The 27768-nt window shown below is 39.9% G+C and overlaps 1 protein-coding gene across 13 annotated transcripts in view; it reads left to right on the top strand.

The window, feature by feature from the left end:
- Positions 1 to 27768, top strand: part of LOC141735684 (transportin-1-like) — a 104884-nt gene that overhangs the window by 56827 nt on the left and 20289 nt on the right. For all 13 annotated transcript variants that reach the window (XR_012584809.1, XR_012584810.1, XR_012584812.1 and 10 more), the window contains 9 exons: positions 3168 to 3274; positions 4628 to 4761; positions 13774 to 13855; positions 14599 to 14721; positions 18346 to 18464; positions 21723 to 21783; positions 22456 to 22624; positions 24759 to 24911; positions 26789 to 27014. Coding sequence is in view for 9 of the 13 variants with exons in the window: in XM_074568769.1 (XP_074424870.1) it covers positions 3168 to 3274; positions 4628 to 4761; positions 13774 to 13855; positions 14599 to 14721; positions 18346 to 18464; positions 21723 to 21783; positions 22456 to 22624; positions 24759 to 24911; positions 26789 to 27014 (1174 nt within the window). In the remaining 4 variants the exon portion in view is untranslated. The remainder of the gene's footprint in view (positions 1 to 3167; positions 3275 to 4627; positions 4762 to 13773; positions 13856 to 14598; positions 14722 to 18345; positions 18465 to 21722; positions 21784 to 22455; positions 22625 to 24758; positions 24912 to 26788; positions 27015 to 27768) is intronic.

The following is a 27768-nucleotide window of genomic DNA, read 5'->3' as shown; positions in this document are numbered from 1 at the left end:
TGATTTAGCAGTTCAGTTCATATCTCTTAAAATGTGACTGAACATAAATTTACTTGAATCTACTAAAATTCAGCTCGCTCCCAATTTTTATACCTAAAACCATGAACAAGGTAAAAGTCTGACTTCAGAACTTTCAGTACTCCACTTGCATAAAACAATAAAACACTTCTGTTAGCTGATTTCCTCCCTGCCCCCCCATATGCGCACCTCTTCAGGGAATCATTATACCATGAGTGACACACATTAACATAATGAGTTTCTGTTTTCTAAATACCTTCTGTCAGAAAACAGTAGATAAAGCGTGGTGGTCAGAGTATCAGCTAGAAGTGGTTTTGTTGCATGGATTTCTGATTTCCTAAATACCGTGTTTTAGTACACCTCTTCCATAACGTGCATATTTGCATTATTTTCACTTATTTCTAGGTAATATTGCTTTTCTGTCTGCTCTTTGAGAGTATGATTTCCCCCAATTACTACAATTGTAGTAATTTTCCTCATCCACTCTAAAAACTAAAAAAAAGTAAAATAAATGTATATTTAAGTACAGTAGAAAAAAACAGGGGTGGGTGCAAGTTCAGAAAGGAATTCAGCTTGTATCAGCTGATTTCTGTTATAAAATAATTACCAGTTATTGCTCCTTTAGAATCCTTTGCTTTTTGTATAGGATTCCTTCTCCAGACATCTGGGTTAAGGACTTTGGACTAGAGAAAAATGTCCATCTCTTTGCTTTTTCCTGCTGTCTCATCCCTTGTGAAGCTGCTTTACTGGGAATTTTATTAATGCCCCATTTCCTTAATGACAGTAGAAACAAGTCTTTGAGTGGCAGGTACTTTCATGATTTCAGGTTGTAGAAGAGTTGTGCTTGTTTGTTCATAGTTGTTGTCAGTGGAGTACAATGGAGCTGACTAAAGAATATAAGAATATATTACAGCTCTGTTTGGATTGCTGTCTTAAGGTGGTATGGTGATGGTGGCGGCTGGGGGAGGGTGCAGGCTGTTGTTTGGTTTTGAGCAGTTTATTCTTTGATTTCTCCTAGTAGGAAACACTTGTGGATTAGTAGCTCAATTATTGTTGAGCTTTAAGTGGTCCTTGCAGGGATTATTCAAGCATATGTGAACTCTGAAGATGTGTACCAACTGACAAACTGTTCGGATGTTTAAGAGTCGTGGTAGGACTGGAAAGCTTCATTGCAGAAGGAAAGTGAAAGTTAATGATTGCCCTATGAGGGGGGCATTTTGTCATGAAGTTCAACTTTTTAGAACTGAGGAGTTCAGAAATCAACTTTAGGAGCTACAGAGGCAAACCACTACCCCAAAACCCCCAACCTTTCCCCTGTCCTGTTATTGGTATGAAAGTACTGAAGCATAGTTGCTTTTTCTTTATGTTCAAATTTTTTATTGTTGAGTTGATACTATAAACTGGGGTTGCATGTAATTGGAATAGTGACATAAAAGATGCTGTCATGATAATTACAATTCTGTTTTTAACAATTTCTGACATCCCTCTGGAGTCTGTTCTCTCATGTGTTTACTGCTCAATTAGCTCGACTGCTGTACTTGTTAGATTTCACATTTGTCAAGTGAAATATTGACAGATTCTGTAATACTGATTTGTAGTTAAGTTCATTACAAATCAAAGACCACCTTTATAAAGATTTTCAGTTTCCAGTTTCTAACCTCGCAGCTTAGTATGTTGCTCAGAAAGCTGTCAAAAAGCTGCAAGCTACTAAATTGATTATTTCTTTACTTTGATTATTCTTCTGATGTTCTTGTTTCTTTGTGCTGCAGAGGTAGCCACAAAGGCAGATCTCTGGTGTCTTCTGTCCCCTGTTGGCCAACTAAAGCAGCAGGCGGGTGGGAAATACTTTATATTTGAAAGGAGATAAAGCTCATTAGAAGTCCATATAGATTTCTTTTAACGTGAACATAGTGCCTAAAACTTTATTTTATATGGCTGTTTCCTCATTGTTCTTAAAACCCTTTGCAAAGCTTCAAACCTATTGCCTCTTTAAGTTCTTGATAGTCTGATATTTATTTATTTATTTTTGTCCCCACCAAAGTGTCTCTTCATTGTTTAAAAAAACAAACAAAAAAACAACCCACCTAGCACAACATTAAATGGCCTCTCTGCAGACCTTTACAGAAAGCTTGTAATGACATGTATGGTCTGAACTGCATATGTCTCTGTTGCAAGGGGACGATGGCCTCAAGTTGCTTCTTGCCTAGGAGTGTTTCCTCCTGGATTATCCTGTTGCTGTCTAGGATAAGCCTTTTTGAAGAACGCTTAAAGTAGTTTTCAAATAGTCTTTCCTTTAACTGTGAAAGCTTGCACATAGTACAAGTACAGACAGACCATTTGTCATCTTCTGAATTTTTCTTTTTCTTTGGAATAAATGGTGATTAGCTCAATGAAAAAGCTTAGGAAAGCTTTTATTCATCACTTGTCACTTGGGAGATTACTAGTTGAGGCAAAATAGACTCATAGTCAGTCCTAGTTTATAAGCAGCCTTCCCCATTCCTGTCACCTAATTTGTTTTTTCTGGGGTTTCTGTATGTGCTGGAAATGGAATTACTGACTCTTTGGGCCATCCTATCTGTTTGCTGGATCTGAATCAGCCAACCCCTATGGCTGATCACTGGATGACCTGCCATAGTGTGTAAGCTCTTAGTAGGTATCTCAGTCTTAAAATGTGTCCTTAATGTTTTGTGTAAACATAGTAAAGTTGTGAACACATAATTTACCATTGGGTTATAAGTTTATTGAATGACAGCTTCCCATGTTCATGCTTTCATTTCATAATAAAGAGGAGGTGACTTTGAGGTGGATACTCTGTATACTGGAGGTCAAGATTTGTACATTTTTTAGTAAACTTAGAACCTGCCCTGGAGTGTTTAGGCATTATTTCCTTAACTGGAATTACTTTGTGCTTGACTTCTCACATTTGAGCCCTTTGTGGTAGCAGGAAGAAACAACCTGCCTTTGCATTTCAAAGCCCTTGAAATACCATTTGTAATTAAATGTGCTTCCTCTTTTATACTTGCCAGCTCAATAAAAAAAGAAATTTCTTAACTCCTTAGATCTTTGAGAGAAGTAAAATGAGAAAAATTGGTGTCAAACCTGTGAAGATATATGAAATCTCATTTCTTTTATTCCTCTGATTCACTTAGGCATTCTGATAACAACCATTGCTTCAAAAGGGGAATTACAGAATTGGCCTGAACTCTTACCAAAGCTTTGCAGCCTGTTGGATTCTGAAGATTACAATACCTGTGAGGTAAGGAGATTTATTTTGAAATGGATTATCATCTAAATTTTATTATTTTTGTCTCTCTTCATAGGTACTATATATATGTATAGTATTTTGTGTGTGCGTATATGCATGTATATAATCTCTTTAGAGAACAGTCTCTCAAATCTGATACTTTTTATTCTACCTGCATTCTGTGTTCTTAGTGTTCATTCAAAGTAATTTGTTTTCTTTGCATCAAAGCAGAATAAGACTGTAGATGGGTAGTCATAGCATCTAGCGTGGAAAAAGTAACGTTCCTCAGGGGTCAGTACTGGGACTGGTGCTGTTTAACATCTTTATTGGCGACATGGACAGTGGGATTGAGTGCACCCTCAGCAAGTTTGCCAATGACACCAAGCTGTGTGGCGTGGTTGACACGCTAGAGGGAAGGGATGCCATCCAGAGGGACCTGGACAGGCTGGAGAGGTGGGCCTGTGTGAACCTCATGAAGTTCAACCAGGCCAAGTGCAGACCTTGTAGACTGTTTCCTCTCCACTGTATCCACTCCATCATTAATTTGACCCTCAATTTTCTCTTGATTAACGGTAGTGTTGTTCATTTGTCTTATAACTTAATCTGGAAACGTGATCTGTCATTGCTGTATCAGGTTAATGTGAAATCAACTTTTTTTGCTCAGTGTTTATGAAGGAAAACAAATAAATACCAGCTCAACTGTTTTAAGCTATGAGGAAAAAAAAGTTTTGTCTGATTTTAAAAAAAGTAAAAATCTGTGATCACACAATTTTAATTATTTGATGCTGTCTCCATAAGTGTTTGAAGCATTTTGTATAAAATAATCCTTAGAGATATGACAGTTGTCCAAGATGTTATGCTGTTATGTGGTGGTTTAGTGCTGCTTTCTTAAGAAAAAGAAAAAAAAAAACAAAACCAAACTTGAAAATGAAACTCATATTGACCATCATGTCCAGAGTTCTGTTTTGCCCTATAACAAACCATTAAAGGAAATAAAATTGTATATGAAATTAAATTGAATGCCTCTGGAACTTGTCATTTATTTTTCAAAGAAGATATTTCTTTTAAGCATTTTTAAAAATATGATTGAGCAAATGAGCATTGAATGCTAAAATTAAAATTACCACTTATCTATGATAGAGTCATTCAGCTTGAAGGTTTACAGATGACAGTATAAAGTGCTTAAATAAAAAGCCTTTAAGGATGTTTTACTTGAACTCCATATTTAGTTAGCTATATTTACTTTGTTAATTAGCTACATTTACTGTGGTGGTGTGCTAAAATTACCTGTTCTGTACAAAACCTAAAATGTTGCTTGCTTCAAAATGTAAAAGAACAGATATTTATTTATTTATTTTTAAACAGGGTGCATTTGGCGCTCTTCAGAAGATATGTGAAGATTCTGCTGAAATTTTAGATAGTGATGTATTAGACCAACCACTCAATATCATGATACCTAAATTCTTGCAGTTCTTCAAGCACAGCAGTCCAAAAATAAGGTAGGTTTAGGTGTACTGAAGTTACCTGTAAAAAATTGATTTACGTGAGCAGTGAGGTTGATATTTTGTAGATCAGTTTAAAATATGCTTAGTTTTTTTTAAATGATCCTGCATGTGCAGATGTAAGAAAAGGCAGAGATTTCATGCATCAGTAATTTCCACGCTTTTCTGCTTAGTTAATAGATCAGCCTCACCTCTTTATACATCTTCTAAATATAGAATCTGTCTGATTTTGATTTTCAACCTTTTTCTTTTAAGATTTTGCGTATTTGTCACGTGCGTAGTGATTAACTTCACTATTAAGAGAGAAGTAGTGAAATATTTGTTAATATAAACCAGTGATTTAACAAAGTTAGTAGTGAATGCGACAGTGTTTTATGAGATTCGATGCCAGGGCACACTTGATTATTTACTGCACAGAGGCCAGGGTCAGACAAGCTGTCAGGGAGACCCTCCCGTTGAGTCACGAGGTTCAGAAAGGACCCCCTGGCTTTCTAAACTCCTTCTCAGAGAGGAGCCTAGGGGCGGCTGGATCCAATCCTAGTCCCAGACTTGGTCAATGGTTTATGTCTAAAGGATTATATATGCACAGTCAATCCTTATCTCACTCAGCTAAGATTTCAAAGTTTAGCATGCTATCAGTCACTTACCGAGAATCTGTTGTGGCAAGGAATCTCTCAGCCTCGAGGAGCAGAACCTTAAGCAAGCGTCCCCACTCAAGGGGAGATCCTGGCGTGCAGCCCGCTGCCGTACAGGAGAGCTCAAAGGGCTCTTGGGCTGTCCGCTATTTATGGAGTAAGATAATTGACCTATAGTCATATTCCCATGGGAACAAGATACCTAGGTTCCCACTCCAGACAGTGTTTTGGCTGTGTTGCCAGCCATCCCCCAAAGTCCAGGTGCAACTCATCACAACTCCTGCTGATGGTTATGGCTTGAGCAGGAGCTGGGGGAGGAGGAAAGGGGGAAAAGGGGAGAGCACACCGCCACACTCCACCCTGTGACTATAGTCAATTCATCTTACCTTCACAGAGTGGTGGTATGGTCACTTCTTGCCTCTGTGCCATAAATAGTATATTGATAGTTTATGCACTTAGAGATCCATGGTAAGTAGACAGTAAAGCACTGCTATTTGTTATTTATTAATTTGTATGTTTTGGGTGGTTGGAGTTGGGTTATGTGTTTGGTTGAGTACTGATTAAACACTCCCATTGCTGTTGGTGACCATCCAAGAAGAATTTCCCACCAATGGTGTTCTTCATCGTTCTTCACTCTTTCAAAGACATGGTGTATCTCTTCTGTATTGTGCTGAACAGTGATTAGTTTTGCGTCCGTTGTTTTGTATTTGTTCTAGCAGCTGATGCAGGGATCATGTTGTAGTAGTTTCTTCACCAATGTAAGATTCATTCCGACAGGTGTAGGCAACAGATCTCAAATCAATGTATAATTAGATTGTAGCAATTGATAAGACGTAACAGGAGCTGAATAATTGAAGTCACATCCGATAATGTTAGTAAAGTTACAAACACAAAGATTTGAGTGATTACTTGTATCTGCAGTAACGTTTTCTACGAATATAGTATTACAAAGGGTTCTCATACGAACACATCCTTTTCCAATATATGTAAGTACAGTTTCAGGATTTTCATCGAGATGTGTTTAAAAATGACAAACATTTTGTTCAGTGTCAAGACAAATGTCTTGGGCTTTGATGGTGTTACTCTCACAAATAAATCCTTGTTGTAATATTAACACAAACACAGCATTTCTGTTTGCCATCCTGCAGGCTGCTGTAAGAGAAAACAAAGACTTTTTTTCTGTGGGGAGAGTCCAAACAGGTTACCCCATTAAAAAGAAGGAAAAACCCATCGTGCACTAATTCTGTGTTTACGGGCATCTGCAATTTGGAAACCTTGGTGTGTCCCTCAGTTAATTGCATATTTTCTGCTACTCCCGTTAGGTAGGCATACCATTTTCTGATAGTGGGTTTCTGTGTGACTCCTTCTGGGGGAGCAGTCCCCTTAAGGATTGCTTCTAGTAAATTAAAGGGTCCTCTAGTTTGCACAGGTTGTCCCTGATGTATTTTCTCAACTTGTTTAAGTGCGTGGACTAAAGACAAAAGTCCCTTTTCCCATTCAGAGTACCGTTGTTCTGTCTCTTTAAATGCAGTTGAGCTAAACAATAGAGGTCTTTTTGGTCCATCGGGGCCAGTTTGGAACAGATTACAATAAGTAGCATGTTCTTCGAAACCCCGTTCTGCTCTGATAGGGTCGCGGGGGTGTACCAGTCCCAGTGACTCTGGTATGTTTTTAATTCTTCGATTAAAGTTTTTACTGCCTCATTATGTTCTGATCTCCACTCCCAGGATTTGCCTTTCCGTAAAAGTGAGTATAATGGACAGGAAATTATAGAAAATCCAGGCACATGCTTCCTCCAGTATCCTAAAGTTCCCATTAATTGTTGTAATTCCTTCCTTGATTGGGGCATTTGCAGCTCTTCAATTTTTCTTAAGGTATCTGGAGGAATCACAGCACTGCCTGCTATCCAGGCTATTTTATAGCCTATTATTTAGGCTATTTTTATTGCCTAAAAATTTTACTTCTTTACTTGGTCCCTGACATTTTCCAGGTGGTACCTCAATTTCTGCTTTATTTAGTGCTTGACACGCTGCTGCTGCTTCCCCCACTGTCTCAGGAGAAGTTCCTCCGATCAGAATATCATCTATATATTGGGACAGTTTTACGCCTTGGGGGAGTGAGACTGTCTGTAAAAGTTCGGCAAGCGCGGCATGAGCAATTGTGGGTGAATGTTTATACCCCTGTGGGAGTCTGTTAAAGGTATATTGTATTCCCTCCCAAGTGAAAGCAAACTTCTCTTTATCCTCCTCCTTCAAGGGAACCATAAAGAACATATCCTTTACATCTAATGCCGCCATCCATGGGTGGGCAGCTGCTTGCAGAGTAGCTGTTGAAGTTGCAATGTTTGGTACAGCAGCCGTTAGCGGGGCTGGGGCTGTATTAGCATTTAGACGCGGTAATTGATTGTTAAATGCCACCTTCCATCAGGTTTCCGAACCGGCCAGATGAGTGAGTTATACGGGGAGTGGGTTCTGGAGATAATTTGTCTTTTCTCTAAATCAGCTATGACTTCAGAAATGCCCTTTCGTGCCTCAGCAGCGATCGGGTACTGCGGTACATTTGTAATCTTTGACTCGGGGAGTGCAGGGGCTGAGCGGAGCACCTGCACTGCGGCTTCCTGGTTTCTGCACGGGGTAAGGTCAGTGCTTGAGCCGAAAGACCACACGCTGCCGTCCAGCAGACACCAGGTTCCGCCATTTAAAATATCAAAACCTAAAGTATTTTCATGATGAACTTCAATTGCAAAGCAAGTAGACGATGTGCGCTTCTCGCCCGGGAGCCATAAACTAACCTTAGCAGTTTGACATACATCAGTTCCCCCGTTCACACCTGTAATTCTAACTCTTTGCCGTCCAGATCGCACGCCCAGCTTCTCGGCATCTTGTTGTGTTAATATTGAAATTTGTGCCCCCGTATCTATTAAAAACTTTACTAATTGTCTTCGAGGACCAACTGGAATTAATATGTATGGGCCATCATCACTTATCCACTGATGAGCCTCCACTTTCCGGACAGGCAGGCCCAATTGCCTTCTGGACATCGCTTGTGGCACACTGACACAGTATTATTATGAAAATTTCGGTGCTGTGGTTAAAATTTCATATTCTGATTAGACAGAACTGTCTTGGATTAATTTTGTAATGAATGCGGCAATGGGAGAGTAAAAAATTGTTTGCTGATAATACTTTCTGAGTTATTGCAGAAAAATTTTTTTCTGCTTTAACTGCAACAAACCTTAGAAAGCTCTTTATCTTTCAGCTGGGTCAAATTAAATGGGTCCAACATCTTTTTACTTTAATACAGTATTAATTTTTCCAAAGTAACAGAAGTACAAGATAGAAGAAAAATTCCAGACTTAACTTGTTATTGCTAATATTTATCAACAAGAACAGTAGCTTTTACCCTGAAATGAGCCAGCAATGTGCCCTTGCCACAAAGAAGGCGAATGGTATCCTGGGCTGGAGTGTTGCCAGCATGGGAGGTGATCCTTTCCCTCACCCTCCAGGTGGAATACTGTGTCCAGTTCTGGGCTCCCCAGTACGAGAGAGACATGGAGCTACTGGAGAGAGTCTAGCGAAGGGCCACAAAAAAGATAAAGGGTTTTGAGCCTCTCTCCTATGAGGCAAGGCTGAGAGAGCTGGGACTGTTCATCCTGGAGAAGAGAAGGCTCAGGGGATCTCATCAATATAAATAAAAACCTCAAGGGAGGGTGCAAAGAAGATGGAGTCAGGCAAAAATGATGAGAGGGCTGGAGCACCTCTCCTTTGAGAACAGGCTGAGAGATTTGGGGATGCTCAGCCTGGAGAAGAGAAGGCTCCGGGGAGACCGTATTGCAGCCTTTCAGTACTTAAAAGGGGCTGTCGTGGTTTGGCCTCAGACAGCCGCTCTCTTGGGCTTCCCCAATACGGAGAAGAATCAGAAGAAGAAAAGGCAGAACTCATGGGTTGAGACAAAGGCAGTTTAACAGAACAGCAAAGAGAACAAGAAAACAACAACAATAACATGGACAGAGGAATATACAAACACGATTACGGAACCACTGCTCACGGACCCAACCAGGACGCCCCAGACCGCTCCCAAGCAGCGACTTCTGCCCCCTCCCCCGGCAGCTCAGGGTGGGCATGGCTCACATGGGATGGAATACCTGTGTCCCTGCTGGAGCCTGGGGAGAATTAACCCTATCCCTGCCGGAACCAGGACGTTTTCCACCCCTTATTCCATACCATTTTTGCCATGCCCAGATCTTACAGGTTCCAATGAATTGCCACCACTTTCCCCTGTCTCATATATATACACACACACATATATATTCATGCAGATGTAATGTCCTTAGTTTATGGGCCATCCCTCCAAAGTGTCTGGCGAGTTCATTTAATCCATGGCTTTGGGCTCCATCTGTTAGAACAGTCTCTCAGGGCAGGTGAGATGCTGGGTGGTGCTGGCCTGTTGCATGCTGTATTTTCGGAGCTTGAGGCTGGTGTACCCGGTGTGGCTCATGCACACAGTCCATGGGCTGAAGATGTAGATCTTGAGGAAGTTGCTGGGCGCCAGCTGCTGAGGTCAGTTCTGATCCCATCACCACTGCGCTTTACTCGGTGTTTTCATCAAAGTCCATCTGTCCTTAATTTGGGTGATTCTTACTGTAGTACAACTGATAGCAATTATAGTCATGAGGACATACAGTGGCAGGGTTACTTAGCACTTAACAACACACAATTTGATTCATTGGCTATTCTCACCCAAAATCAGATCCCCATGAGGTACACATTGGATCTCCCCATCCTTCCACATCACCCACCAAGTGCACCCAGGTCCTTGGGCAAAAGCAATCCCACGGATGGGTTTGCCTTTGCCTGAGGCAGGACTGACCCAGACTGTCTTCCCTAACATATTCTTCATGTGCACTACGGGGACTTTATCCCCTTCTACAGTACGTGGAAGTTTTGATTGGGCAGGGCCAGCCCGATTGTTAGATCCCCTGGTGTTAACTAGCCAGGTAGCCTTTGCTAGATGTGCATCCCAATGTTTTAAAGTCCCACCACCCATTGCTCTCAGTGTAGTTTTTAACAGTCCATTGTATTGTTCTGTCTTCCCAGAGGCTGGTGCGTGACAGGGGATGTGATGTACCCACTCAGTGCCATGTTCTTTGGCCCAGGTGTCTATGAGGCTGTTTCGGAAATGAGTCCCGTTGTCCGACTCAATTCTCTCTGGGGTGCCATGTCGCCACAGGACTTGCTTTTCAAGGCCCAGGATAGTGTTCCGGGCAGTGGCATGGGGCACAGGGTATGTTTCCAGCCATCCGGTGGTTGCTTCCACCATTGTGAGCACATGGCGCTTGCCTTGACGGGTTTGTGGCCGTGTGATATAATCAATCTGCCAGGCCTCCCCAGATTTGTATTTCAGCCATCGCCCTCCATACCAAAGAGGCTTTAACTGCTTGGCTTGCTTGATTGCAGCACGTCTCGCATTCATGGATGACCTGTGCAATAGTGTCCATGGTCAAGTCCACCCCTCGGTCATGAGCCCATCCATATGTCGCATTTCTTCCTTGATGGCCTGAGGAGTCATGGGCCCACTGAGCTATGAATAGTTCACCCCTATGTTGCCAGTCCAGATCCACCTGAGCCACTTCAATCCTAGCAGCCCGATCCACCTGCTGGTTGTTCTGATGTTCCTCCGTGGCCCGATTCTTCGGTACATGGGCATCTACGTGGCGTTGTACTTTCACAACCAGATTCTCTATCCAGGCAGCAATATCCTGCCATAGGTCAGCAGCCCAGATGGGTTTGCCTCTGCGCTGCCAGTTGCCCTGCTTCCACTGCTGTAGCCACCCCCACAGAGCATTTGCCACCCTCCATGAATCAGTGTAGGGATAAAGTACTGGCCCTTTTTCTCGCTCGGCAATGTCCAAAGCCAGCTGGATGGCTGTCACCTCTGCAAACTGGCTCGATTCACCTTGTCCTTCACTGGCTTCTGCAACTTGTCGTGTAGGACTCCACACAGCAGCCTTCCACTTTCGATGCTTTCCCACAATGCGGCAGGACCCATCAGTGAACAGGGCATATTTCTTCTCATTTTCTGGCAGTTTATTATATGGTGGGGCCTCTTCTGCACGCGTCACCTCCTCCTCTGGTGACATTCCGAAATCCTTGCCTTCTGGCCAGTCCATGATCACTTCCAGAATTCCTGGGCGACTGGGGTTTCCCATTCGAGTTCGCTGTGTGATCAGCGCAGTCCACTTACTCCATGTAGCATCAGTTGCATGATGTGTGGTGGGGACCCTTTCTTTGAACATCCAGCCCAGCACCGGCCGTCGAGGTGCCAAGAGGAGCTGTGCTTCTGTGCCAACCACTTCCGAAGCAGCTCGCACCCCTTCATATGCTGCCAATATCTCTTTTTCTGTTGGAGTGTAGCGGGCTTCGGATCCTCTGTATCCACGACTCCAAAACCCTAGGGGTCGACCTCGAGTCTCCCCTGGTGCTTTCTGCCAGAGGCTCCGGGCAGGGCCGTTCTCCCCGGCTGCGGTGTAGAGCACATTTTTAACATCTTGTCCTGCCCGGACTGGCCCCAGGGCCACTGCATGGGCTATTTTCTGTTTGATTTGTTCAAAAGCTTGTCGTTGCTCAGGGCCCCATTTAAAATCATTCTTCTTCCGGGTCACTTGATACAGAGGGCTTACAATTTGACTGTAATCTGGGATATGCACCCTCCAAAAACCCACAATGCCTAAGAAAGCTTGTGTTTCCTTTTTACTAGTTGGTGGAGACATAGCTGCTATTTTGTTGATCACATCCATCAGGATCTGACGGCGTCCATCTTGCCATTTTATTCCTGAGAACTGGATCTCCTGCGCAGGTCCCTTGACCTTACTTCATTTTATGGCAAAACCAGCTTTCAGAAGGATTCGGATTATTGTATTCCCTTTCTCAAAAACAACTTCTGCTGTGTTGCCCCATACGACGATGTCATCAATGTATTGCAGATGTTCTGGAGCTTCACCCTGTTCCAGTGCAGTCTGGATCAGCCCATGGCAAATGGTGGGGCTGTGTTTCCACCCCTGGGGCAGTCGATTCCAGGTGTATTGGACGCCCCTCCAGGTGAAAGCAAACTGTGGCCTGCACTCTGCTGCCAAAGGGATTGGTAAGAATGTATTAGTCTACAGTTAGCCTCCACTCTGCATTAGATTTTTGCACCGGCCATATGGGACTGTTAAAGGGTGAGCGAGTCTCGCTGATCACTCCTTGAACCTCTAGTTGACGAATCAGCTTATGGATGGGAATCAGAGAGTCTCGGTTAGTGCACTATTGCCACCAACGCACTGTTGTGTTAGCAATTGGCACTTGTTCTTCGACCCTCAACAACCCCACAACAGAAGACTCCTCCAAGAGACCAGGCAAGGCAGACAACTGTTTAACTTCCTCCGTCTCCAAGGCAGCTATGCCAAAGGCCCACCGGTACCCTTTTGGGTCCTTAAAATACCCTCTCCTGAGGTAATCTATGCCAAGGATGCATGGAGCCTCTGGGCCAGTCACAATGGGATGCTTTTGCCACTCATTCCCAGTTAGGCTCACTTCCGCCTCCAGTACAGTCAACTCTTGGGATCCCCCTGTGACCCCAGCAATACAGATGGGTTCTGCCCCTCTATAGCTTGATGGTATTAGGGTGCACTGTGCACCCGTGTCCACTAGAGCCTCATACTCCTGTGGGTCTGATGTGCCAGGCCATCGAATCCACACCGTCCAATAAACCCGGTTGTCCCTTTCCTCCACCTGGCCGGAGGCAGGGCCCCCCTAATACTGGTCAGAGTATCCGTTACTCACTTTTTGCACTTCACTTGTCATAGAATCATAGAATGGTTTGGGTTGGAAGGGACCTTAAAGATCATCTAGTTCCAACCCCTCTGCCTTTTGTTATGTTTCTTCGAAGCTACAACTATATTACTGATGCATATTGGTCTCATTAAATACTAAAAATATTGTAAAGGCAGTTGGATACTTAGCAACGAAGAAGGGTGTGCTAAAATTCCACCATGTTGACTTGTATGGAATTGTTAATATCAAAGAAGATCAGTAATCATAATATACTGAAAAAGAACATGCTTACATACTGTTCGGAACAAATGTGCCAGGTGTAGTCATCCTGCTGTGGTTTTTATTTATTGAATACTTTATTTTAAATTATTTAGTAAATATATCAGAGTTTAAGTTGGTACTTAAAAACGTAATTTTTCTTGTAACAATATAGATGTACAGATTTGTTCCCTCTTGCCTCTAGAAGATGCTTGGAAAGTGTGATTTGCTTCCTAATGTTTTTGATACAGTTTAGAAAATGTTTAAGTAATAAAAAATTTATATTTTAACTGTTCCATTTGTAGGTCTCATGCTGTTGCATGTGTCAATCAATTTATCATCAGCAGAACTCAAGCTCTTATGTTGCACATAGATTCTTTTATTGAGGTGAGTGTGCATTCTTGGTTGGGGGAGTTAAGTCAAATTACATATCTGATTTATTAAGAGCTTTGAATAATGTTTTACAACCACCACTACCCACAAACTCTACATTGCTGACTTCCCATTCTTAGCTTCAGTCCCCATGTATTGAAGTTCATTCTGCATGCTTATGCTCAGATTAGTCTAAGCACTCTCACAGACCAAGAAATAGTATTTTGAAAGATGCTTCCTTTCCATAAATAGAGGAAAGGTCTTGTTGCATGAAGGTACTGTCAGCAGTCTGTCTACTTTACCTGTGATGGAGAGTTCAGTACGAGGATCATCATGTCACTGAGTCTGTATGATGGGTCTCTCTGAATACTAATACTGAATGTGGATTAGAAGGGTGATATTTTGGGTTATCTAGAGTATTTTATTTGCTGCTGTTGTGTACTGAAGGAGTTTTCTAGCTTCAGAACTTCATTAATGTTTAGGGGGAAAAAATAATTCGGGAAAAAAATAATTCAGGAAAAAATGTCCTTGTGTCTAGTGTACACATGACCAAAACACTGGGTAACAATACACATTGAGAGTCTGAAGAGTTTGTTTGCTAAACTGTATGTCTTTAAGAAATAATACGGTATTCTGAGGTGTGGGGTGGGAGGGTACAAAGTATATGTTTGCATACTTTAGTTTGCCAGTAATGTCAATTTAAATACAAGTTGAACTAGATGACTTGAGGCTTTTCGACTGGTATTACTTTCCAACAGAATCTTTTTGCACTGGCTGGTGATGAGGAGCCTGAAGTACGCAAAAATGTTTGCCGTGCTCTAGTTATGTTGCTGGAAGTTCGAATGGATCGCCTGCTTCCTCATATGATTAGTATAGTTGAGGTGAGTCTGTTTTCCCAGATTGCGTGCTGAAACGTGTTTGGAGTTACAGAAATAATAACAAATTAAAAACATTCATCAGAACAGGTATGTTACTCTTGCACTTGCCTACTCTTTGTTTTCCTTCTAGATTGAGGTTGCGAAAGTTTCTTTTTAGCTAATTGCCAACTTGACATTGTATTTGACAGACAACATCTATGGCAGTTGTTCATTCTTCATTAAGTTAATTGATCCTGAAATGGCCAGGATCAGCTATACCATGGAGCAGCCAGGCATTGCCTGACCACAAGTGAGAAGATCATGTTAAAAATCTTAGTTCTAGTGCTGAGACTGCTACAGTTTACACATTGAAGCTGTCACTTTTTTTGTATCTTTTGACCACAAGGATAAGGAGTGTTATTTTATATAGCTCTTTGAGCTACTAACAGAGCTGCTTGCCTTTGCATTCAGTTGTAGAGGTTAGTGTCATTTGATAGATTCTTTATCATCCTAGATTAGTGCAGAATTGCCTACCAGAGGACCAATCAGCTGGTTTTTGTCTGCTCAACTCTTTGAGTTTCAATGTTTCTGGGAAATACTGGCAGTTTCTAGGTAGCCTTTACATACACTACTTGCTAGATTAGAAATATAGCGAAGATCAGTATGTTTCTCATGCAGATTACATGCAAACAAGTGGGTCATAACCCAGTGTCAAATTCCATAAGGGCTAGGTCCAGGCAACATGAAGAAGGTGTTAAGTTTTTTTTGCTCCTGGACAAAGGCGTAAAATTGAGGTGACCCGTGACAGCCTTGGCCTGTTGTCTAGTCTTCCTATGTGTTGTGCCACCAACCCTGGCAGACATGTTCTCATGCAACACAGGACAAGTAGGGATTGTTGATACTTGAGGTGGGGTTTTTTTCTTTTGCTTGGTTGGGTTTGAGTTGGTTTTTTTTCTTCTCTACAAAAGACAGTATTAGTGAATTTTTGTTCTATAACAAAGTTTAGACTTTTTTATTTTCACAGTTTTGGGACTATTGTGTACTGTTACTGATTTCCCCATTTCTGTATACATATTGGTATGTGCAAATGCAATATCTCAGAACTGACTATTGTTCAACATTCAAATGAGTCTGGTTTTGCCCCTTTGAACCTTGAATACCTCCAAGTTGAATGCTGCCAATGGTGGCTTCTCTAACTGAAGGAAGTCTTAAAAAAAGAGAAACTTGTATCCACATGATGGGTTTTTTTATGCTTATGGAGAATCACTTTTAAAGTAGTTAAGAATATTAATGATCCAGTAGCGATTCTAAGACAGAAGGACTTGGCCAGCATCATGCTTTTGAAGCAGACAGGTTTAGTATTAGCTTTCTTGCCAAGTTCCTGGAGCATACAGGAATGATTGGTTTGGATTTCAGTGAGTTTTTTGAGCAAGTGCTTCCAGGTGAGCAGAAGCAGATGTATATTTTTTTGTGGTGGGTTGGTTTTTTTTTCACCTTCCTCTGTCTGGGAACATGACAACAGGATATGTCAGGAGTAGACTGACCTAACAGATTTCAGTTATTAGATTGCACTTGTATGTTCATAGAGCATATTTAGCCAAACACTTTCTCAATAGAAGCCCTGACGTTATACAATGCATAATGAGATTACTTGTAAGGAATGAATAGTGTATTGATGTTATGAAGCTGTAACACAGAAACTCAACTTGTTGCTGAAGTCATAAGACTGTGAGGATCCTGTTGCTTTCTTCAGATAAAGATGTCTGTTACTGCTCAAAGGATGTGTTCTTAATGCTTTATGCATCATGCTATTCTTGATGATTTGACATAACAAGACTAACACAACACTGTTACAGAGTATGCAGACCAGTTCTGAATAATCTTCATATGCCATTTTGTAATTTATTGTTATGAAGCAACTATTTCCATTACCTAAAGTCAGTAGAACTTTATAGCTTATCATTAAAAGTACTTATTTTAAAAAGCCTTCAAATACTCTCCCCACACTTTACTTTGTTACTGTTCTTACTATGGGGGCCTACAGGAAAGCTGGGGAGGGACTCTGTCAGGGAGTGGAGTGATAGGACAAAAGGGAATGGTTTTAAAATGAAAGAGGGGAGATTTAGATTAGATATAAGGAAGAAAATCTTTCCTGTGAGGGTGGTGAGACAGTGGAACAGGTTGCCCAGAGAAGCTGTGGCTGCCCCATCCTTGGAGGTGTTCAAGGCCAGGCTGGATGGGGCTTTGAGCAGCCTGGTCTAGTGGGAGGTGTCCCTGCCCAGGGCAGGGGGGTTTGAGCTATATGATCTTTAAGGTCCCTTCCAACCCAAACCAGTCTATGGTTTCCAGGCTGTGTATATGGCTGTCTTATACCACTGCTACCTAACTTCATGGAGCATATATGATAATACATACTTAAAAAGGAAATGACACTGTGAGAAGCACCTTCAAACAGAGATTACTTTTTGTCATTCTGTTTTTGTCTTTGTGACAAATAACTGGATCCAACAAAACAGTGGATTTTCAAGCCCTCTGGGGGAAAAATGCCAAATCACTTCAGGTGCGTTAATGAAGCCTTGCTTGCAATGGGTAGGACATTTTTCAGCTTTTCCAAGGTGTAATTTGTTGACAACTCAGAATAGAGCAGTATTTGTGTTACCATGAGTTCTTAATTACAGTAGTGACCCTTTAGGAAACACTTGCAATTTAGTGCAGTTCTGTAGGAAGGGGTATGTTCATGGCAAATCTTTCATCCCTGAAATGCATAAGGATAATATAGGTCGCCCCATTCTATTACATTTTGAGAATAAAATGGTATTCTGAAGAAGGATTTACTTTGCTTGTTTTAAATCCATGTGTGAGGAAAGGTAGCTGCATGAACTTCCATGAGGCTTCTAAAATGAGTGGAAGAACCAACTGTTTCAGAAATAAGGGCTGGCATGGAAGAATGCTATTTTGGAAGTTGCAAGCATCTTCCCTAAATTGTTTTGGCAGTTGTGTATAAGAAACTGATGTAGCCATGGTATACTTAGGCTTTCTGTTTATGTAGGTATTTGATTGGTTTTTTTGCTTAAGGGGGTTAAGTTTTAACAGCAAGCTTAAAGTTTTGGTACTGAATCTCTCAATTACCATTCATGCTATAAAAAAGGGAGACTTTCTTTTTTCCTCTGTTATGGGTTCTACTTAATTGCATCCTGTTAGGTAATCAAGATTTGAAAGGTAAGCTTTTTTATGGTACTGGATATAAAAAAATATTTCTATCTTACTAAGTGCATAGTTGTACCTTTTTATTCAAAAGGGCAAAGGGGTGGTGGTGGTACAATAATAATTTTTTTTAAAAAACAAACACAACTATTGACAGGAAACTGCTGTTTATTATCTTGGGTCTCTGTCTGTAGTTTCTTGGTAATAATGTTCTCACTTAAGCAGTGAAGAAACTTAGAATCTGAATCATTTACCATTAAGAAATAGGCTTATTCTCACCATAGTCTCAACTAGTCTCTTATATCTGTTTCTTCCCCTTGCCCCAAAGAAACAAAATTACTCTGGTAGCATAGTCTGGTGTGAAGACGCTTTGCAATGTCGATAGCTTCTTCTGGGCACTTAAAACTTATATCTTATACAAGTACCTTTTTTTATATTGTGTAGTATATGCTTCAAAGGACCCAGGACCAAGATGAAAATGTGGCTTTGGAGGCTTGCGAGTTTTGGCTGACTTTGGCTGAACAGCCAATTTGTAAAGATGTATTATGTCGGCATCTTACTAAGTAAGTATTAAGAATTACAACTCCTAGTTGTTTTGAAATAGTCGTCTTTAAACTTCAGTTGACTTGTTCCTGGTTACTCTTATAGAGACTGTATCTAGCTTGCTGTATGCTTAGAAGGCGTTTCCTGTAGCTAGTTCTTGTGCATATTAAAAATGGCTGTAGCATAGAGGTCACTGAAAAGACTTCTGAGGATTTCAGACTCAGCTCCAGAAGCAGCATAAACTGTGTCACTGGTGCTTTACCTCGAGCTTAACAGCCTATTAAGCATCATATGGATGCAAAGGTATACTAATGTGCGCTTAAGCTCAAACAAACATCTCCACGTGACATTACCTGTAATATCTGGTGTACCATGAACGCGTGGTCTTGACGACTGCTATTGTGAGCAACTCTGTGCAATGCTTCTATGTGCATAGTCATGCCAAGGGTTCTCCATCTTTATGAAGACCATAACAAGATGATGAGATCATGTAGATTTAGGAATCAATTTCATATCAATTGCCACTGCAATTTAAACTTTAAGAAAGCATGTATAATGTGTTCATACTTCTTCAGACTGACAGTAGTTTTTTAAGTTTCAAAAATTTTTTTGTAAGTTTCAAAAAGTTATCCTAAGCCTTAAAATATAGATCCTCGATTGAACGGGAATGAATATCCATGTTTGAGATTTAAACATCTGTGTGTCTGCAGCAGTGCTTGTAACTTTTTTTCAGACTGATCTGAAGACTTTTGCAATAGGAAGCAAATTCTTCAGTGTTCCCAGTAAATGGAGACTCTGTTTTTGACACGTAAATGGTTGTTTTTTGAAAATACTAAAGCAGTTCTGTCTGTGATTCTGTTCTTACAGTCAAGATGTTGAGAGAAGAGACGTATTCTTTTCAGCAAAATTACCATTTTAGATGTAAAGCAATTTAAAAAAAAAAGGGGGGGGGCAGTGTGTCAAAATTTCAGTTCTCATAAGCAATTAGAAAGCAGAGAATTGAGATTAAAACACCTACTGTAGCAGTACAGGAATAGGAGTTAAAAACAAGAGAACCAATGTTAAGAGAAAAGATTTTTAAGTTTTAAAATGTTTTTACTTAACTCCTACTCTTATAGTTCAAAAGACAAAATAATGGTAGCACAGTTCTTGATTCTACCTACCCCCTTCCCAACACCTTTATTCATACTAGTCACCTTCTCAGTATAAAGCTTAAACCTCTTCTTGCCTACATGAACACTGACATTGCAACAGCTTCATCCTCGGTTGTTGTGGTTTTTTAAGGTTTTAAATCTCTAGGAAAACAGATAAGAGTAACATTACATATCTCTCGGCTTTCAATGTCATATTTGTTGAAAGCAACTTGTTTGTTAGTGAGTTCTTTTTGACTAGGGAGCTATAAAAATTTGCCAATACTTGATGGTAATCTTAAATTTTTTATATTAGATTAAGTGGGACAAGATCTTCTAAAAACCTTTTTGTTTAATATCTTGTTCCATTTTGCTCCTGTAGGCTTTCTTATAAAATATATAGCTCCTGCATACTTCATGAAGTATGCTGCAGAAATGCCAATGAATGGGCATTGATCTGAATACTTACTGTTCTCTCATTAAAAGTTCAGAAGGTAACGTGCCATTGAGATGTGTGAATATTATTGCTGGCCTGAGTACCTTCAGAAACAGTACTCCTCAGCTGCAGAATATACAGGGATTGAGTCTGTCACTGGTGCTGGGTCGGTCCATGGTGATTTCAGTATTAGCTTGATTTGGCTTGTAATATATCTTTTTATTTTTGTAGTGAATGTGTTTTTCCGTGAAGCATTTGACTTTCTTTCCCCTAGTACTTTTTTTTGCCATACATCAGTACCATTGGAGTCCCATAGTCATAACCAGTTTAATAAGTAAAGTTATAATATAGACTAATGACTTGACTAATGTCAAGATCTCTGCAATGTTGGGGACTTGTCTTAAGGGGTGATACTTGAAGCAATTACAAAAGGATAGGAGGGCTTAATGTAGTTAGACTTCTATCCTTAAGAGTAGTGAGGTAGAGTCTTCAGCCACAGGTAAATAAAGTGACAAATACTATTTGTGAGAGCCAACTTAACTTGTTTATCAAGCATTTTTTGGGAGTTTGAATTTTTACTGAAAAGCTTTAGACTTAATTTCTGAAAGGTGCTTCAGAATAAATTTAATCATGTGTAAGAATATCCTGGTTTTAAAGTGTAAAACTCGGTTGTGCCATCTGGCTGCCTCTAGTTAGAAATTAATGCTTTTTCAGATTACAAAGTATTGATGAACCTCATGAAATGGAGTATGGTTAAGATACTAGCTTTTGTTATCAGGCTGAGTCTTCGTTGGTTTTTTTCCTTTGTTTGTTTTTGTTGTTCGGAGGGGGTGGGGATGGTTACAACCAAAATTATGGCCCAGGTGACTGAAAACCAGCTTGCTTTATTTATCTGTTATTTTGACATAGAATCATAGAATATCTTGAGTTGGAAGGGACCCATAAGGATCAAGTCCAACTCCCTGCTCCTCGCAGGACTACCTAAAACTAAATCATATGACTAAGAGCATGGTCCAGATGCTCCTTGAACTCTGACAGGCTTGGTACTGTGACCACTTCCCTGGGGAGCCCGTTCCAGTGACCGACCACCCTCTCAGTGAAGAACCTTTTCCTAATGTCCAATCTGAACTTCCCCTGATGCAGCTTCATTCCATTTCCATGTGTCCTATCGCTGGTCACCAGAGAGAGGAGCTCAGCACCTCCCCCTCCGCTGCCACCCTTGAAGAAGTTGTAGACTGCAATGAGGTCACCCTTCAGTCTTCTGTCATGGTTTTGGCCAAATTGGCCAATGGCCGGTGACAGATGCTCCCCTGCAACCTCTCGTACATGGAGAGGAGGAGGAGAGATAAAGAGATTTACAAGTTTAGAAGAAACTAAACTACTTTAATGAAATATTAATAATAAAAAGGAAAATAATGAAATAGATACAGTATATACAAAACTGTATTAAGCTCCCAAGATGACGTCAACGTCACTTTGCTAAAATCCCAAACCCCCACATCTACTGGCTTCCCTTGGTCAACTAGATGGGTGACCTTGTCATAAAAGGAAATTAAGTTGGTTAAGCAGGAATGACCACATTGTCTCTCTAGTGATTTTCAGTAACTCCCAGAATGACCTTCTCCATAATTTTACCAGGCACTGAAGTGAGACTGACAGGCCTGTAATTACCAGGATCTTCCTTTTTGACATGTATTAATATTTCTTTGTAGGTTGATACCTGTACTGGTAAATGGTATGAAATATTCAGAGATCGATATTATTCTGTTGAAGGTAAGCATTGACTTCTTTTATACTCAGTAAGAATATCTGGTTAGTTTCTGACTTGTACATCAGAATGATTGAACTGGTAGTCCATATCTGGTCTGACATCTGTTCAATGGAGATTTAGCTTTCTGGGGCAAGATGTGCTGTTCCAAAAACTAAATGTGACTGCTGCCATGTTTGTTGAAAAATAATCTGTGGGCTTTCCTGTTTTACCCCTGTTCCCTCCCACCCAGCTTTGGCAGAGCTGGGATACTTTTACCCATGAAATACTACAGCAAAGCAGCAAAAAAAAAATGATCAGAATTAATTTTAATGCCCTTCTAGCTTGAACTACACAACTTTTTCCATCACAACATTTTAGAATGTGTCTGTGTACTAGAATTTCTCTATTTCTTCTTCTTTCTAATTCCTTCCTATCAAGAGTAATTTCTTAACAAGAAGGATACTTTGTGCTTTTGTGTGAACTTACCTCTCTTGCTTCTATTTTCCTGTCATTTTTCTGATAAATACTGTAGCAGAATGCAGGAACAATGACATTTTTAGTTAGCTGGGCAGCACAAGTGGGATGTGAATCTTTCATATACTTATAAAATCTTGAACTAAAATTTACACTACATTCTTAACTTTTTTGAGCAATATAGTTGCACTATTTTATCTGATAAAACATTTTGATGACAGGGGGATGTTGAAGAAGATGAAGCTATTCCAGATAGTGAACAGGACATAAGACCTCGTTTTCATCGTTCACGGACGGTAGCTCAGCAACATGAAGAAGACAGTATTGAAGATGATGACGATGACGATGATCTTGATGATGATGATGATACTATTTCTGACTGGAATTTAAGTATGTCAAAGTAATGTGTAAAATGTTTTAAAATATAGCTACTTGCATAATACAAGAACCACGGTAAAAAGAGGAGTTTGTGTATAGGAATACTGAGGCTTTGCTTTTGACCAGAAAAAGAACTATCTGCTGATATAATTGGTGGTTGGGACAGAGGGGGAGTCTTTCAGGTGATGTTTTGGCTATGTAACTGTATTGACAAAAGCTAACCATCTGTAAGCTTATTTCAAATATGGCTGATAGAGCTGCAAACATCTACTGGATGCAATTCAACTGAAGCTTTGGATTTTGAATTTTAATTCTACAAGATAATACAAATCATGGATCATCTGTTTAACTTCATTAAAAAAAAAAAAGTCTTACACATTGTTCTTAGCTTGAGGAAGCTTAATAATGCTTTCTTTTACTTCAGTCTTCCCTCTAAATCTGGTTTGTCTTTGATTTTTTTTTTAAATTTTTTTCCTTCGTTTGAACATGCTACTACTGACAGCCATTACCAGTAGTTCAGATGTAGTGCAGATGAATGTACCTTGAAGCTTATGGATCAAACAACCTTGAGACATATCTAAGCTTTTAAAATTATTGTTATTATTTTAGAAGAAAATAAGCACAAATATGCTTGCTTTTGTAAAGTATCTTTTTTAATAGCTTTAAATTTATAATGCTGTTCTTGTAGTCATCATTGAGTGTAGAGATTGCAGAATTAAATACATATTTTCTGAAAAATGTAGTTGAAATGACTGAGGGCACCTTGTGGTCCACAGTTTTGGTTAAGATGATGAGGAAGCTAAAGTTGACTAGGAAAGAGAGAGAACAGAACAGTTAAGAAATCTGTTTTGATATATGCCATCTGGACTTGAGAGAATTTGGATTATCTGAAATTCAGAATTGTATGCCTTATTTCTTATCCAGTGTTCTATATTTGACTTCCAGTTTGAACAGAGAGGAAACATCAGCACACCCTGACAATTAGCAGCATTGCTTACTAATGAGACCTGGTAACTAAATATGAGAGCCCACCTTTCTTTCCTCTAGTAGAAAGCTGAAACAGTCTTAGCTGAAAGGAGCAGGTGCTGGTCTTGGGGAGTCTGTGCTATTTATTATTGCTTTGCAGTGGAGATCTGCTCTGAATTGAGGGCTCATGTTTTGTTTTATTCAAACCTGTTGGACATCATCTAGGAGTAGAGCAGAAAAAGTTTTGTATTTATTATCTATTCTAGTAGTTGCTACCTCCCATCTGAAAACTTATCTGTGTTCTGTTTGGGCTCACTAGCAGTTTAGGTCCAGTTTAGGAATTTTGCATGTTACATTTGCTACATATATTTTGCCTGATTACCTGTCTTGTATATACTTTTGTTCCACTTGGGTCATTTCTGACAGATTAAGAAGGAACCGAGATCATAATAAGCAAAAATGTGCAGTATAATTTCTGTAATACGAGCATTCTTTATAAATCCATCTTAGCATTATTTGTCTAGACATGACAGCACCACAGCAGAAAACCAGAGTAAGGATTTCTAAATCATGTTTTGAAGTTGTTCTTTTATGACCTTTTGTGTGCTAAAAATATGAGATTAAAAACTTTAAAACAAATTTCGAGGTGGTGTTCATTGTATCGGTGCATCACAGAATTAGGAGTAAGATATAAAAGCTCAGAGCAGAGGTCAGCAAATTTCTTTCAGTCTCTAGAGGTTGATGATTTTTCCTTTTTTTTTTGCTTTGAGACATGGATCATGTTTGAACACTGTCTTTTTAATCAATTGCTAATATTTTTAGGCTATTTCCCCTTAGTTTCTCCGGTATGTTACATTCATGTCACTCTTCCGCAGTGTTACGCCATCCTGAAATTATATTGCAGCATTGTATACATTACATAATGGTGTGGTTCCTGTCAGTGAGTGTTTTAATATCCCCAGTGTATAAGTCCTTTTAGTGGCTATAAAAATGATGCAAAATTGGCTTTCTAAGAGTGGTGGCTTTGTACCAGAGCACAGTGTATCCCTGTGTATTGTAATGAAATTGAAGTATCTTTCCTCCTAATGCCCTGGCAGCTCAAAGTTAAAATCAGGATTACACTGTCTAACTACAACTGCTTGTATAATAAGCAGAGATTAACACTGTTAATTCCCCTCAGGGAAATGTTCTGCTGCTGCTCTAGATGTCCTGGCTAATGTATTTCGTGATGAACTTCTGCCACACATCTTGCCCCTTTTGAAGGAATTGCTCTTCCATCCCGAATGGGTAGTTAAAGAATCTGGTATCCTTGTTCTTGGAGCAATTGCTGAAGGTAAGGCAACAGTGCACATCAGGTTGCTGAATTTTTGATTGGTTCTAAAGCCGCTCTGATTCCTTCTAGGTGAACTTACTTGTGCAAACAAGTATACATCCTTAGCTGATTTGGTTTAATCTCTACATCTATTAGTTGGTGACTGCAGTTATTTGTTTAATTTTTCATTTTCAAATCTGTGCATGTTTCGGAAGCTAAATAACTTAGATGATTTCTTTTATTCCTCTTTCTTAAATCTGCAGGATATATTTATTGGTCTCTCATGAAGTACCACTTCGATTTGATACAACAGGAATATTTAATAAATTTGAGTGTCATGGTTTTGGCCAAATTGGCCAATGGCTGGCGACAGATGCTCCCCTCCAGCCTCTCGTGCACGGGGAGGAGGGGGAGAGATAAAGAGAGATTAATGAGTTTAGAAGAAACTAAACTATTTTGATGAATAAAGAATAAAATAAAAAGGAAAATAAAGAAATAGATACAGTATATACAAAACCATATTGAGCTCCCAGGATGATGTCACTGTCAGGCACTGGGGAAGTCCCAGGCTGGACTCAGCGATGGGTGGGAACCAGGTTCCAGAGTTGGAGTCAGGAACACACGGATCGGGATCAAAGGCAGATGAACAGACAGGGTCCTCCTCAGACATCAGCCACTGAAGAAAGAGAGTTGACCCTTTGCTCCCTCAGCTTTTATACTGAGCGTGGGGCAGATGGGATGGAATACCCCTGTTGGTCAATTTTTGGTCTCCTGTCCTGTCCACTCCTCCCTGCAGGTGGGACCCCTCTACGCTTTTCCTCTTCCGACCCTCCAACAGGGCAAATAACAATGTTAGCTGACCTTGGTTGTTATAGCAGTAAGTCTAAGCAAGAGCCTCTCTGCGTACCATTCCTTGGCACAAACTGTCTTATCACTCTGAACAAACCATTTTAGACACAATATGCTGTTAATTTCAGAGAGTTAGAAGAGGCCTAGCTAAGAAATAAAATTGCTGAACAGAAAGTTGGTTCTGTTTTACCTCAAACCAGGACATTGAGACTTACATTTCATTCAGTGTTTTCAGAAATGGCAAAAACCGGTCCTGTGACTTCAGTGCACTTAGCCACTTTTTGTGGATGGTTCTCTGATATAAATGTGATAACTTCCATTTCTTTGTATTTACTTCCAGGCTTGGCTTTATGCCTCTATTTCCAGCATCTCTGTCCGTTTTGCAAACTGAAGGAATATGTTTGGGTCCATGCCTGGATTTTCTATCTTTTCCTACAGTGCCTAGTGAACATATTTTTTCTTTGTTGTCAGAAAACTTTTTTTGTTGGTTTTGATTTCAGGTCAAGCAAGGTAAAAGTTAGTACTTCTGGCAAATCTCAGTGTATTACTGCCCTTGCTGACTTGAAGTGTGTAGCTTTTATTGCTGGTCAGTATTTGTGTGGTATTAGGAGAAAACAAGAAGAAAATTAAATTTCTTAAGGAATCCTTTTTAATGATATGATGATTTGTTTTCAAGGCTTAATCTTTCTCCTCTTGTTGTCTTGGTCACTCTGAGTAGACTGGCATAAGACTTCTAAGCTTTATAAACTAATTTTATTTGGATGTTCTTGCTATACTTGATTTAATAAAGAAGAATTTCTGGAGACTGGGGAAGCACTGAAGTAGAAATGTAGTTAAAATGAATGTAAATTTGATTGGGGATTTTAATTATTGTTTATGGTGAGTTTTCTTTTTAGGACTTAACATAAATTAGATAGACTTGCTTTGTATATTGTTAAAATGTATTACTACATGCTAGAAGATGAAAATATGTCCCTTCTAGGAAATAACAAAAAGTTCTATTACATTTTCTAATTCTTGTACTGTAATAGCTATATTTTTCCTTCTAGGCTGCATGCAGGGTATGATTCCATATCTTCCTGAGCTGATCCCTCACCTTATTCAGTGCCTCTCTAACAAAAAGGCTCTTGTGCGCTCCATTACATGCTGGACTCTTAGTCGCTATGCACACTGGGTAGTTAGTCAACCCCCAGACACATACTTGAAGCCATTAATGACTGAGTTGCTAAAGCGTATTCTGGATAGCAACAAGAGAGTACAAGAAGCTGCCTGCAGGTGAGCCAAAGCTTAAACAAAAAGCACTATCCATGACACTGCTTTTTCATGGGAAACTTTTAATGCCTTTATTGATGAATGCATGACTCCATTTCTAGATCTTTAAGTATTTTATTTTTTCCTTTTGAATTGGAGTAGGTTCAGCTGCTTCTAAAGTAGTTACAAATTACCGCGAGTTGTAATAAAATGAAAACAGATAATTTGTACTGTCCAGTTTGTTTTCAGAGTATATGAATTGCCAAACTAAACAATCTATTACAGTAAAAGAAATTATCTGTATATGACACCTGTTTATTTTCAATATTTGAAGTTTCATTGACCAGAAATCTGTCTTTTATATGCCTATAAACAAGGTCAGTACTGATGACAAAGGAAAACTTTCATTGCATTAGTGGTGGTGTTTATATTTATCTCAAGATTACCAAAACATTTGGGTTACAGTTATTTCAAGGGATATTCCCTTTCTCTTGAAAGGAGATCCTTAGAGGTAAGAGTCCCTTCTCCCCCTTGTCTGCTGATATTTAAAAAAAATAAAAATAAAAATAAAATTATTGGACACACCAATAATGGAATGGGTACACCTCTTGTGCAGGAAACTCAGCAAATAAAGCTTTTACGTGTCAGTTTGCATGGGGCAGGAGTGTACGCAGCTGACTGCCAGGAAAGTTTCTTCATAAAGCAGAATTAGATTTGTAACAGGTATGCATAACAGGTTTTACAGGAATATTTTTAAACTTTGCTCATTGCAATATAA

Source organism: Larus michahellis, chromosome W (genome assembly GCF_964199755.1).
Source record: "Larus michahellis chromosome W, bLarMic1.1, whole genome shotgun sequence".
Classification (NCBI taxonomy): Eukaryota; Metazoa; Chordata; class Aves; order Charadriiformes; family Laridae; genus Larus; species Larus michahellis.
This window is presented reverse-complemented; position numbering and strand designations above follow the sequence as displayed.